At 46.7% G+C, this 14,229-nt stretch overlaps 1 protein-coding gene across 1 annotated transcript in view; it reads left to right on the top strand.

Moving 5' to 3' along the window:
- The window catches only part of LOC119969773 (eukaryotic translation initiation factor 6), a 108,166-nt gene that overhangs the window by 57,033 nt on the left and 36,904 nt on the right, over positions 1-14,229 (top strand). Inside the window, exon 4 of the mRNA XM_038803847.1 lies at positions 4,237-4,412. Coding sequence (XP_038659775.1) covers positions 4,237-4,412 — 176 coding nt within the window. The remainder of the gene's footprint in view (positions 1-4,236; positions 4,413-14,229) is intronic.

Here is a 14,229-nt window from a genome sequence, read left to right as displayed (position 1 = left end):
AGCTGAAGTTTGAAAGCAGAGGGTGGAGAGGGGAGGGGTAATGCTGCGGACATAGGTGAGGAATTCACTGATGAAAGAGGTGAGTGATATTCAATCAATACAAGTTGTTGCTATAATTTCAATGAAGGTGCTCTAATAACATCGGCACATAGGAGGCAGGTACCCAATGGCAACCAAAATGTGATCCATGTCAGAAATGCTGTCATGATCTCCACTAACAAATGGAGTTACCAAGAGAAAATGAAAGAAGTTAGCTCCTTTTAGCCAACAATCCATCTCCACCTGTAGCGCCAATAACTGATATCCTGACTGAGCGAGCCTGTAAGGGCCCCAAAGCCACCTGCAAACTTGTAGCCAACACTGACATTTAACTTCAATCAGGGAAGAAGAATCGGCTTCAGCATCCGGAATTGCTAATGGTGATGTTGCTATAGAGATAAAAGTAAGTGATTCTACAGCAGCCGCCATATATCTGTGGAAATTCACTGACTGAGCTAACAAAGTGTCTGCTTCAAATGGAGTCGATTATTAGGAACAGAGGTGAAGCCTATGGTCTGTGCGCGGCTGATGGCAATCGACCAGTGTTTAGCTGAAGTGAATTACGGTTCATCAAAGGCTGGATGTTCAAACATCAGTTTGATAACACTGGAGTAATCAGGGGACAGATAGAGAAGTAGAGCCGAGTGTCATCAGCCTGGGTGTGGAGGAGTTTGTTTTTACATTCTTAGATAGGATATGCCTGGGCCAGCATTTATTGTCTTTGGACTTAGGATTCGCATGCAGCCCAGACTAAGATCCCTGGGGTATGTGGTAAACTGGGACTGCAGACATGTTAGCTGTATCTCTAGTGGGGGAAATGCTCATATCTATTATACAGGATGTGATAAATGGACACTCCTGATCTGACTGGGAATAGTCGGCATGGATTTATGAATGGGAAATCCTGTTTAGAGAACTTGTTGGAATTGTTTGAGGCTATTACTAACATAATTGACAAAGGAGAATCGATGGAGGTAGTATAAATATTTGGATTTTCAGAAAGATTTTGATAACGTTGCCCACAGGAGGTTAGCAAAATATAAGCACATGGGATGGGTGACAATATATTGGCATTGATTCAGGATTGAAGAGGCAGAGAACAGAGTAAGAATAAACGGGGTATTCTCGCTGTGGCTACTGCAAGGCTCCGTACTCTGCTCCCAGCTGTTCACAATATATATCAATGGTTTGGATGTGGGAACAAAATGCAATATTTCCGGTACGCAGAGATACAAAGCTTAGTGGGAATGTGTTGTGAGGAAGATTCAAAATGGCTTGAAGGGGATTTGGATGGAGTTAGTTAGTCAGCAGGAACATGGTAGATGGAATATAATGTGGGAAAAATGTGAGGAAATCCACTTTGGGAGAAGGACAGATGTGCAGAGCATTTCCTAAATGGTAAGAAATTGGAAATTGTAGATGTACAGAGGGATCTGGGTGTCCTTGTCCATAAGTCACTGAATGCTGACATGTAGGTGCAGCAAACAAATGGAATGTTAGCCTATATCAAGAGGCTTTGAGTACAGAAGTAGCGAGGTCTTCAATAGTAGAGAAGCTTGGTGAGACCGCACCTGGAGTACTGTCTGCATTTTTGGTCCTCTGAAGGAAAGATATTGTCATAGAGGGAGTGCAGCGAAGATTCACTAGATGTTCTGAGGCTGATCGGACTGCCCTATGAAAATGGTTGGGGAAACTGGGCCTGTATAAAGTTTTGAAGAATGAGGGGTGAACGCGTTAAAACCTACAAAATACTTAAAGGGATAGGCAGGATAGATGCAGGTGGTGATGGAAGTCAGAAATTGTTCTTTATCGAATCATCCAGCCCAGAAAAGGCCCTTCAGCCCATCATGTTTGCGGCGGTCAAAAACAACCATCTAACCATTCTAACCCCATTTCCCAGCACTTGGCCCATCGCTGTGTCTGCCCTGGGATCGCAGGGGCACATCTAAATACTTCTGAAATGTTCTGAGGGTCTCTGCCTCCACCCCCCTTTTCAGTCAGCGAGTTCCAGACTGTCACCACCCTCTGGGTACAAAAAAAGTTTTTTCCTTCACATCCCCTCTAAACCTCCTGCCCCTTACCTTAAAAAAATAATATATTATTAAAAGCCTGGGTTAAGATATATATTTGTTGCAGTAATATTATTAGAGAATCTAGGTTACGGTACCCACACTGTGTGTCTGCTAATGCTCTAATTAAGGTGGCTTAAGAGTGAGGTAGTCCTTCATTCCAACAACTTAACCTGGTTGTAGATAAAGGGCTAATAGAATAGTTTATATTTTGGATGGTTCTCTGATTTAGATAATTTGAGCGATTGTTTAGTCCTAGCTAAACAGGTAATGAGACATCTTAGTGAGATACTATTGATGCAGTTAATAGGAGGAGCCAGGTCTGTTTGCAGTTTTGCCAAATCTGTTGGGTTGGGCAGAATGATCTGACAAGACACAAGTGTACCAACCTGCTCTTAAAAGGATCTCTCCAAAAATCTCTACACAGATAAGGAGGGGGTGAAGTGAGTTTTTGCACAGGGTGAACTTTACCTCCTCCTGTGCCAGGTTGAGCGAGATGCAGTTTGAAGTAGTGCAGAGTGCATTTAACTAAGACCCGCACGAGTCAGTTTTTTCCTTGCGGTGGAGGGCAAGTGTGAGTGGTGTTCAAGGGAACAGCGAATCATCGCACATTGTTGTGGTCGTGCCCTAAGCTGGAGCTGCTGGTGGCGATCTCTGGGGTGTCCGACTCCCCAGAGCTTCTTGAGGGTAGGAGAGCTGATGTCTCAGCCTTTGCCTCCTTGGTGGTCCGGAGGCAGGTCCTGCTTGGATGGAGGTCCGCGGTGCCACCCAACGCCTTGGCATTGTTGGGAGACCTGGCAGAATTCCTGAGATTGGAAAAGGTTAAATATATCCTGAGAGGGTCGAAGGAAAGGTTCTATTCCAGGTGGATGCTGTTCATCACTTTCTTTAAGGAAGTGTTTGTGGCCCGCAGTTTGGTGGGGTGAGGGAGGGAGGATAATTGGGCTGTCCGAGGGAAGGGGATTTGGGGTCATTACTGTTACTTGGTTAAAATAAAAACGACACTGTCTGTATTAAATAGTTTTCCTTTTGTATGTGAGAATTTGATAATGTTTAGAATAAAATATATGAAGTGGCATTTGAACTGTTGGGTTGCTTGGCTGGGATATTTATAGTGAAGGTGTGGGGCATAAGTTAAAGTTTTCACTTTTGTTTAAGAACTTTTGAACAGATAATTGTAAAGCTATTTCTTTGAGGTTAATTCTGTGTTTAAATTCAAGTTTGTTGGCACTACTGGGGTGAAGTATCCTTTCCTCAGTTTTCCAAATAGAAACATTTCTATTGGGGTTTCTCATTCGCTATCCTGACAACAATTGGTCAGGTCCCGTATCCTAACCTGGTAAAATGTTTTCCCTAATTGGGGACTCTGGAACCAGGGGGCACAGTTTCAAGATAAGGGGGTTGCCACTGGGACCAAGGGGAGGAGAAATTCATTTGCAGAGAGGGTTGTGAATCTTTGGAAATCTCCACCTCGGAGGGCTGTGGAAACTCGGCCATTGAGTATGTTTAAAGCAGAGAGTTCTGATTAACAATAATGTAAAGGGCTGTGGGCACAATGAGTGTAAAAGGCATTGAAGTGTCTGATCAATCTTGATCTAGTTGAATGGTAGACCTGGCTGACTGGCCTGATCCTCATCTTCCTGAGATCCTGACAGGTCTTCACAGGGTGGATATGGAGAGGATGTTTCCTCGTCAGAGAAGCTGGAACTAAGGGTCACTGTTTAAAAATAAGAGTCACTCATTTAAGACAGGCGAGGATAAATATTTTTCAGGGTCGTGTGTCTGCCCTTCCTCAAAAGGCAGTGGAATCAGAATCTATGAATATTTTTAAAGCCGAGCTAGATAGACTCTGGATTAACAAGAAGGGTGAGGGGGCAGGCAGAAATGTGGGGTTGAGGTTACAATCCGATCAACCATGATATTGATTGACGTAGCAGGGGCAAGGGGCTGAGTGGCCTACTCCTCCTAATTCATATGTATCCCAATCTAATGCCTTTTTCTGCAGTAATGCTAACCCTGACTGCTGCACTGTTGACCACACCACGAGAAATCATTGTTGTTTGAACCTGTTCAGAGGATGTGGTCCATTATTCAGTCTTGGTTTACTCAGTACACTTGTCTTCTGCAGGTAACCGACATGGTTTATTGGTCCCTAATAACACAACAGATCAGGAGTTGCAGCATATCCGCAATTGTCTTCCAGACTCCGTAGCCATCCAGAGAATTGAGGAGCGACTTTCTGCACTCGGAAATGTTATCGCCTGCAATGACTATGTGGCACTGGTGCACCCAGATCTTGACAGAGTATGTATGCTTTACTGGGGTTATTTTATGGGAGTATTTATTGAAACATACAGAAGAATGTGCCAGTTGATCGAACAAGCAGACTTCATCCGAAGTACTGCCTTTCTGGCAATGTCAGTTAAATCAGTGTTTTTCAAACGTTTGCTAGCTGGCCGCTCTTCGTAACCCACAGCGGCCGAACTTCCCGATCCATGCCACATTTGCTTTCCTTTAATATGTCAGGCAAGCCTTCTTGGTCCTCACTATCTCGCTCCAATCAGGATCACAGGAGGTGAGGGAAATGCGCAGATCAGGTGCAGAGTTCAGCCGGTTCCTTTCTGCCGTCTTCATCTTTGTGAGAACACAAAATCCAACCTTCCACATGTAGGTCATCGTGAAGGGCAATAGTGACAAAATGCTTGTTTTACTCAGCACTGTATACTCCTAAGAGATGCCACTCCAGAATGCTGACAGCCTCATGAGCTTGTGGCGTGTTTTTAATGTACTGTCACAGGTCGAGTGCATGAGCTCTGTCTCCTCATTTGGAGTCGGCTATAAATTAATAACTGACTCTAGGGTCTCAAACCCGTTAAACAATTTCTCCCGCCCCCAACCTCTTCTCTTTCAAAATCTGAAACTTCTTCTCTAGTAAGCAGCGTCAAATACATGCGACTGAATAAGGCTTGCCAGTACATTGACCGTTTGCTTACTCACACCACTTTCTTCCAAAGTACTGTAGCAGTGTGGGGAACATAGGGATGGAGGCGGCGTTGGCTAGACCAGCATTTATTGCCCTTCAGAAGATGGTGGTGAGCCGCCTTGTTGAACGGCTGCAGTCCTTGAGATACAGGTACACCCACTGTGCTGTTAGGGGGGAGTTCCAGGATGTTGCCCCAGTGACAGTGTAGGAACGGCCGATATATTTCCCAAGTCAGGGTGGGGAGTGACTTGGAGGGGAACCTCCAGGTGGTGGGGTTCCCAGGTATCTGCTGCGCTTGTCCTAGATGGTACTGGTCGTGGTTAGCACCAAGAAAGCTCAACAGCGCCTATACTCCCTCTGGAAACTAAGGAAATTTGGCATGTCCACATTAACCCTCACCCAACTTTTACAGATGCACTATAGAGAGCATCCTATTGGGCTGCATCACAGCCTGGTATGGCAACTGCTCGGCCCAGGACCACAAGAAACGTGAATACTGCCCAGTCCATCACGCAAACCTTCCTCCCATCCATTGACTCCATCTACACCTCCCGCTGACTGGGGAAAGTGGGCAGCAGAATAAAAAGATCCCTCCCTCCCGGCTTACTCACTGATCCAACTTCTTCCATCGGGCAGGAGATACAGAAGTCTGAGAACACGCACGAACAGACTCAAAAACAGTTTCTTCCCCACTGTCACCAGACTCCTAAATGACCCTCTTATTGACTGACCTCATTAACACTACACCCTGTATGCTTCATCCGATGCCATTGCTTATGTAGTTACATTGTATATCTTGTGTTGCCCGATTATGTATTTTCTTTTATTCCCATGTACTTAATGATCTGTTGAGCTGCTTGCAGAAAAATACTTTTCACTGTACCTCGGTACACGTGACAATAAATAAATCCAATCCAATCCAATTTGGAAGGTGTTGTCTGAGGAGCTTGAGTTACTGCAGTGCATCTTGTAGATGGTACACACGGCTGACACTGTTCGTCGGTGAATATAGAACATACAGTGCAGAAGGAGGCCATTCAGCCCATCGAGTCTGTATCGACCCACTTAAGCCCTCACTTCCACCCCATCCCCCTAACCCAATAACCCCTCCTCACCATTTTGGGCACCAAGGGCAAAGTTATCATGGCCAATCCACCACGTCTTTGGACTGTGGGAGGTAACTGGAGCACCCGGAGGAAACCCATGCTCACACGGGGAGAACGTGCAGACTGCGCACAGGCGAGAAATCGAAACTGGGACCCTGGAGCTGTGAAGCCACAGTGCTAACCACTATGCTTCGGTGGTGGAGGGTTTGTGGAAGGGGTAGCCATCAAGCGGGGCTGCTTTGTCCTGGATGGTGTCGATTACGCTGGAGAGCTAGAGGCAAAGCGGTGCTGGAAAAACTGAGCTAGTTTGGAAGTGTTAATCTGGATATCTGGTTTTGTATAAAAGTCCATCCATGTTGCGTAATCTGAGTTACAAAAGGAGCCGGTTTACTTGCCGAAATTAAGATAAGTTGCGATCCCCATCCCTTCTGTTGATAAAGTCTCCTCCAGTAAAAGGATTTGGAGTGTGAAGTTTCTCACATTTTAGATGCAAAGTGTTGGTTGCTGTATGCATGACAACGACTTTGTAGAATTACTTGGATTGGGGAGAAGATTCATTATCCTGCAGGCTGGGACTGTACCGAGGGACTGGACATTTGGACATGATGCAGACCCAGCCCCAGGACAGTTCATTCAAACATGAAGACATGAGTCATTGGAAAATTAGGAATTTTCATGAGAACACCCAGAATTATGGATCGCAAAGTCAGTGGGAGTGGCAGATCCTGGTTTTGTAGCCATGGCTGCTGTTTTTCCAGCATTTAACCAAGTCATAAACTAATTATCTTTCCCTCTGGTCGCCATCAAAATATGTAAAATTTCTATACTACCTCTTGGTGAAATTGGAATGAATTACTGAGCTCCTGGGTATGATGATTAAACCTTGCTGTATGCCTCCTGACATGGAGAAGGTGCAGTTGTTTCTGAACTCCTCCATGCACTGCTCAAAAGGTAACACAATGGATATATATGTTTGAAGCAGATTTTAACGCCTGGTTTGTTATGACCTGATTTATCCCAAAACTAAGGTGCATGTGAGTGGCTGATGGGGGATTGGTTTTGAGTACAGGGAACTTCGAGGACAGATGATGCCTCACTACGTCAGTACGTTGGGAATTTGGTGGATTCAGTAGTGTTGAGAATCTGATATTGAACAATCTCTCCCAACAATTTGTGTGTTCAGGTCAGACCATTGCAAATTGTGAATTGAATTACAGTTTCAGACTGACCCCAGTAAAGACCATAAAAGCTGCTGGTTTGCTTGAAAAACTCCACTGGTTAACGAATATCCTTCAGACGAGAGCCTGAAAATGCTGCTGGGTCTGGTGTGCACACAATTCAATCCCGCACTATAAGGCTAGTTTAGCCTCAATCTGAAAGGAATCGAATGGTTAAAATGACTGCTACAGAAGGTTTTGATACGAAGGGCATTGACATGTGTACTCTGGGAGAGAGGGAGTTTTCCCCTTCAAACTGGACTCCACTTAAACCATGCTGAGAACAGAGACCAGTGTCCCAGGGAATTGTCGAACCAGGGCTGCGGATAAGGGTTTAAACTGAAGAGTTAGGGAGGGATCAGATGAAGGGAGATTTTGAAATCTAATAAAAGTCAAGGAAATACAGCTTTTGAGGGGACAAATCAAAGAATACTACAGTGCAGAAGAGGCCTTTTGGCCCATCAAGTCTGCACCGATGCATGAAAAACACCTAACCTGCCTACCTAATCCCATTTGCCTTGAATGTTATGATGGATCAAGTGCTCATCCAGGTACTTTTTAAAGGATGTGAGGCAACCCACCTCTACCACCCTCCCAGGCAGCGCGTTCCAGACCCTCACCACCCTCTGGGTAAAAAGCTTTTGCCTTCAAATAGCCCCAACCTCCCACCCCTGACCTTGAACTTCTGTCCCCTTGTAACTCTCCCTTCAACTAAGGGGAACAGCTGCTCCCTCTCCACCCTGTCCATGCCCCTCAATCTTTTTTTAAAGTATTTTATCCGAGACATCTTTACGATTCCAAAAACCGCTTCCCCACTGTTACCAGACTCCTGAACATAAGAACGTAAGAACTAGGAGTAGGAGTCGGCCATCTGGCCCCTCGAGCCTGCTCCGCCATTCAATGAGATCATGGCTGATCTTTTGTAGACTCAGCTCCACTTTCCGGCCCGAACACCATAACCCTTAATCCCTTTATTCTTCAAAAAACTATCTATCTTTATCTTAAAAACATTTAATGAAGGAGCCTCAACTGCTTCACTAGGCAAGGAATTCCATAGATTCACAACCCTTTGGGTGAAGAAGTTCCTCCTAAACTCAGCCTCAAAATAAGGGGAAGTAGATTTAGGACTATGTCCCCTAGTTCTGCTTTCACCTGCCGGTGGAAACAACCTGCCCGCATCTATCCTATCTATTCCCTTCATAATTTTATATGTTTCTATAACATTTCCCCATCGCATCCTTCTAAATTCCAACGAGTACAGCCCAAGTCTACTCAACCTCTCTTCGTAATCCAACCCCTTCAACTCTGGGATTAACCTAGTGAATCTCCTCTGCACACCCTCCAGCACCAGTACGTCCTTTCTCAGGTAAGGAGACCAAAACTGAAGACACTACTCCAGGTGTGGCCTCACTAACACGTTATACAATTGCAGCATAACCTCCCTAGTCTTAAACTCCCTCCCTAGTCTTAAACTCCATCCCTCTAGCAATGAAGGACAAAACTCCATCTGCCTTCTTAATCACCGGTTGCACCTGTAAACCAACTTTTTGCGACTCATGCACTAGCACACCCAGGTCTCTCTGCACAGCGGCATTTTTTATTATTTTATCATTTAAATAATAATCCCGTTTGCTGTTATTCCCACCAAAATGGATAACCTCACATTTGTCAACATTGTATTCCATCTGCCAGACCCGAGCCCATTCACTTAACCTATCCAAATCCCTCTGCAGACTTCCGTTAACCTCTGCACTTTTTGCTTTACCACTCATCTTGGTGTCGTCTGCAAACTTGGACACATTGCCCTTGGTCCCCAACTCCAAATCACCTATGTAAATTGTGAACAATTGTGGGCCCAACACTGATCCCTGAGGGACACCACTAGCTACTGATTGCCAACCAGAGAAACACCCATTAATCCCCACTCTTTGCTTTCTATTAATTAACCAATCCTCTATCCATGCTACTACTTTACCCTTAATGCCATGCATCTTTATCTTATGCAGCAATCTTTTGTGTGGTACCTTGTCAAAAGCTTTCTGAAAATCCAGATATACCACATCCATTGGCTCCCCGTTATCTACTGCACTGGTAATGTCCTCTAAAATATTCCACTAAATTAATCAGGCATGACCTGCCCTTTATGAACCCATGCTGCGTCTGCCCAATGGGACAATTTCCATCCAGATGCCTCGCTATTTCTTCCTTGATGATAGATTCCAGCATCTTCCCTACTACTGAAGTTAAGCTCACTGGCCTATAATTACCCGCTTTCTGCCTTTTTTAAACAGTGGTGTCGCGTTTGCTAATTTCCAATCCGCCGGGACCACCCCATAGTCTAGTGAATTTTGGTAAATTATCACTAGTGCATTTGTAATTTCCCTAGCCATCTCTTTTAGCACTCAAGGATGCATTCCATCAGGGCCAGGAGACCTGTCTACCTTTAGCCCCATTAGCTTGCCCATCGCTACTTCCTTAGTGATAACAATCATCTCAAGGTCCTCACCTGTCATAGCCTCATTTCTATCAGTCGCTGGCATGTTATTTGTGTCTTCAACTGTGAAGACCGACCCAAAAAACCTGTTCAGTTCCTCGGCTATTTCCTCATTTCCCATTATTAAAACTCCCTTCTCATCCTCTAAAGGACCAATATTTACCTTAGCCACTCTTTTTTGTTTTATATATTTGGAGAAACGTTTACTGTCTGTTTTTATATTCTGAGTTTACTCTCATACTCTATCTTACTCTTTATAGTTTTTTTAGTAGCTTTCTGTTGTACACTAAAGATTTCCCAGTCCTCCAGTCTCCCACCAATCTTTGCCACTTTGTATGCTTTGTCCTTCTATTTGATACTCTCCCTTATTTCCTTAGATATCCATGGTCGATTTTCCCTCTTTCTACCGTCCTTCCTTTTTTGTTGGCATAAAACTTTGCTGAACACTGTGAAAAATCACTTGGAAGGTTCTCCACTGTTCCTCAACTGTTTCACCATAAAGTCTTTGCTCCCGGTCTACCTTAGCTAGTTCTTCTCTCATCCCCTTGTAATCTCCTTTGTTTAAACACAAAACACTAGTATTTGATTTTACCTTCTCACCCTCCATCTGTATTTTAAATTCCAGCATATTATGATTGCTCCTTCCGAGAGGATCCCTAACTATGAGATCATGAATCAATCCTGTCTCATTACACAGGACCAGATCTAGGACCGCTTGTTCCCTCGTAGGTTCCATTACATACTGTTCTAGGAAACTATCGCGGATACATTCTATAAAATCCTCCTCAAGGTTGCCTTGACCGACCTGGTTAAACCAATCGACATGTAGATTAATCGCCTACCCGCGACATTGCCCACCCCCAACGCATTACATCTCTTCCCCTCGCGACATCATTTCTCTCTTTCCCCCCCCCCCCCCCCCCCCCCCCCCCCCGCATCACCCCAACATCAACCTGACCGCTCAATCCTCTTTGAAGAAATTGATAAATGGCTTCCCCCTCCTGGTTAACCCTCTGACGACCCCCTCAGGATGAACTTGTCCTTATCCAGCCTCGGGAGTTCCGCCAGCTCCCTCACCCACACCCCAGCTTTCGCCGGCTCCAAGTCTCCACCCCAGCAAAATCCATCTCCTCGGTCCAAACATCGGGGTGTCTCACCCCCTGGACTCCCAGATCTTCCAACACCCCAAATGTCGCCACCTCTGGACCCGGCACCTCCTCTACACTCGACACCTCGGACATCACGTCTGAGAACCCCCTCAGTCATGGACACACCGACAACATGTGGATGTGATTGGCGGGCTCCCCGCGCACAGTATCCTCTAACCCTGCAAACAACCTAACGCATCCTCACCACCGTCATGTTGGCCTATGCACCAGTTTTAACTGGATGAGGCTTAACTTGCACATGATAACGCGTTTACACTCTGCAATGCTTCAGCCCACGTCTCGCCCCGCATCTCCCCTCCCAGCTCCGCCTCCCGTTTAATATCCCCTGCCAGGGCTCCCTCCCAATCCATCACCTCCTTATAGACATCCAACACCTTCCCCATCATCTTTCGGCAGCACCTTTCCTGCAACCCCCGGGGCGGCAGCCCAGGAAAGGACTGTACCTTTCTCCTTACAAAGTCACAAACCTGCAGGTACCTAAAGCCATCCCCCTCCAACCCCCCCGGACAACTCGTACACATCCTCTAGCCCTGAAAATTTGCCCCCATATGAACAAGTTACCAAAGTGCTCAATCCCTGCCTGCTGCCACCCCCTAAACCTTGCATCCAGCCCCGCCGGCCAAGCCTACGGTTATTACAGATCGGCACCGACACCAAGGCCCCCCTCCAGCATATAAAGAAACACTGTAGTGGACCCCCCCCATTCAATCCTTTTCCAGTCCCTTGACTCCCTAAACGCCATTGCCAATGGCTCTATCGTCAATGCGAAGAGCGGGCACCCTTGCTTCATTCCCCAGTGTAATCCAAAGTACCCCAAACTCACTCGGTTCGTCTACATGCTCACGACCGGCATCATAGCAGCCGGACCCAGTCCACAAACCCCTGCCCGAACCGCCCCCAGAACCTCCAACAAATGCCCCCACTCCACCTGATCAAACGCGTTCTCCACATCCATCTCCACAACTGCCTCCCTTTCACAACCCGTCTGAGCCTCATCTTTCACTCCTGGCACAGTCCTCAATTTGCGATGCCAACACTTTCGCCAATAACTTGGCATCCACATTCAATACTGATATAATCATAGTAATAATCTTTATTAGTGTCACAAGTAGGCTTACATTAACACTGCAGTGAAGTTACTGTGAAAATCCCCTAGTCGCCACATTCCGGCACCTGTTCGGGTACACAGGGAGAATTCAGAATGTCCAATTCACCTAACAGCACGTCTTTCGGGACTTGTGGGAGGAAACCGGAGCACCCGGAGGAAACCCACGCCGACACTGGGAGAACATGCAGACTCCGCACAGTGACCCAAGCTGGGAATCGAACCCGGGTCCCTGGCGCGGTGAAGCAACAGTGCTAATCACTGCTACCATGCCGTGGGCGGTGCAACCCACATTACTCAAGGCCTTTAACCCTCTTCAAAATTGGAGGTGGAAGTCTGTAACAATGTGGGGAAGAGTTCTCTTCATTATAGGCCGTCACCAGCAGTAAAACTCCATCGGGAACCCACTGGCCTTCCTGTCTGCATCGCCCCCAAACCATCCGTCACCTCCCTCAGCCTAATTGTGGCCCCCAGGCCCTGAACCAGCCTCTCCTCCACTTTTTCACCCCCTTCGGGCCCATCACCACCTTATCCTTACCATCCCTGACTCCAGCGATCTCCCTCGCTGCCTCCTGCTCCCTCAACTGATGGGCCAACATCCAGCTCGCCTTCTCCCCATACAGTGTCCCTCTGGCCTTCCACAGCTGCTCCACTGACTTCCCCGTAGAAACTAGCCCAAATGCCACCTGGAACCTTTGCCTCTCCTTCAACCCTGCCTCTGAATATTGCCTGTCCACCATCAAAATCTCATCCAGCCTTGCCCTCTCGTCCCACTCCGTTTTTTTGAAAAATGAAATTAATGAAAATCGCTTATTGTCACAAGTAGGCTTCAATGAAGTTACTGTGAAAAGCCCCTAGTTACCACATTCCGGCGCCTGTTCGGGGAGGCCGGTACGGGAATTGAACCGTGCTGGTGGCCTGCCTTGGTCTGCTTTAAAAGCCAGCGATTTAGCCCAGTGTGCTAAAGCATCCCCTTATCCCTATGCGCCCAAATTGGTATGAACTCTGCCTGACTACAGGCTTGAGTGCCTCCCACAGCAAGGCGGCTGTGACCTCTCCCGTGTCATTCAGCTCCACATAGGCCTGAATGGCGGCCCTCGCCCGTTCTCTCACCACCTCATCTGCCAGCTACTCCGCCAGCAACTCCACGTCTCGCCTCCACTGCAGCTGTTGTCCCCCCCGTTCTCCCCCCCCCCCCCCCCCCCCGGCCTGAGCCACCCACAAATCCAGCCAATGCGCCGCGTGGTCGGAAACCATAATCGCTGAGTACCCCGAGTCGGCCAGAGCGTGTTGTCCATTGGCCAGAGCGTGTTGTCCATTGGCCAGAGCGTGTTGTCCATTGGCCAGAGTGTGTTGTCGGGAGTACACCATGGGGCACATGGGAGAATGAAAACTCCTTCACCCTCGGCCTCCCAAACCCTGGTCTCCTCTCCTCCTCCCCCCCCCCCCCCCCCCCCCCCCCCCCCCAAAAAACACCTCCGCTCCTTCGCTGCTGCCCACGCTCTCGACGACTTTAACAACCCTCTACAGCGGTAAGGAGCCAATGGAGGAATTATTTCTCCAATTAAATCACAAAGTACCCAAAATGTTTGAACTCGTGGTGTGAAGCATATTCAAAGATTTTGTTTCTGTCTCAGCTTCTACTGTCAAACCTATTTGTGTTACAGGAAATAAATGCATTGTGCTTGGTGCAGTGTTGAGGAAAACACCGTTTAGTAAATTTGTGCTTCCATCATCCAGTCTAAAAACATGCCCTTCACTCAAACCCCTTTACAGATTTTCAATAGCAATGAACTCACCCGGCACTGAGTTATCAACTCGAATATGCTGCAGAATCTCCAGCTTAAAGTAGAGAAAATATCAAGAAACTAGATTTGTCTTCAGCTAAAAACTCAAGTCACTAGTTATAGCACAACCAGAATGCTTTGCTGAGATTGCAGTTCATAGTAACTCTCACACTCCCCCTCTATTATTCAAAGTACTGCACTTGTTAAATTAATTTTACATTCGTTAGTCAAGCAGTTATGTGATTTCTCGGCATTTAGAC

Source organism: Scyliorhinus canicula, chromosome 7 (assembly GCF_902713615.1).
Source record: "Scyliorhinus canicula chromosome 7, sScyCan1.1, whole genome shotgun sequence".
Classification (NCBI taxonomy): domain Eukaryota; kingdom Metazoa; phylum Chordata; class Chondrichthyes; order Carcharhiniformes; family Scyliorhinidae; genus Scyliorhinus; species Scyliorhinus canicula.
This window is presented reverse-complemented; position numbering and strand designations above follow the sequence as displayed.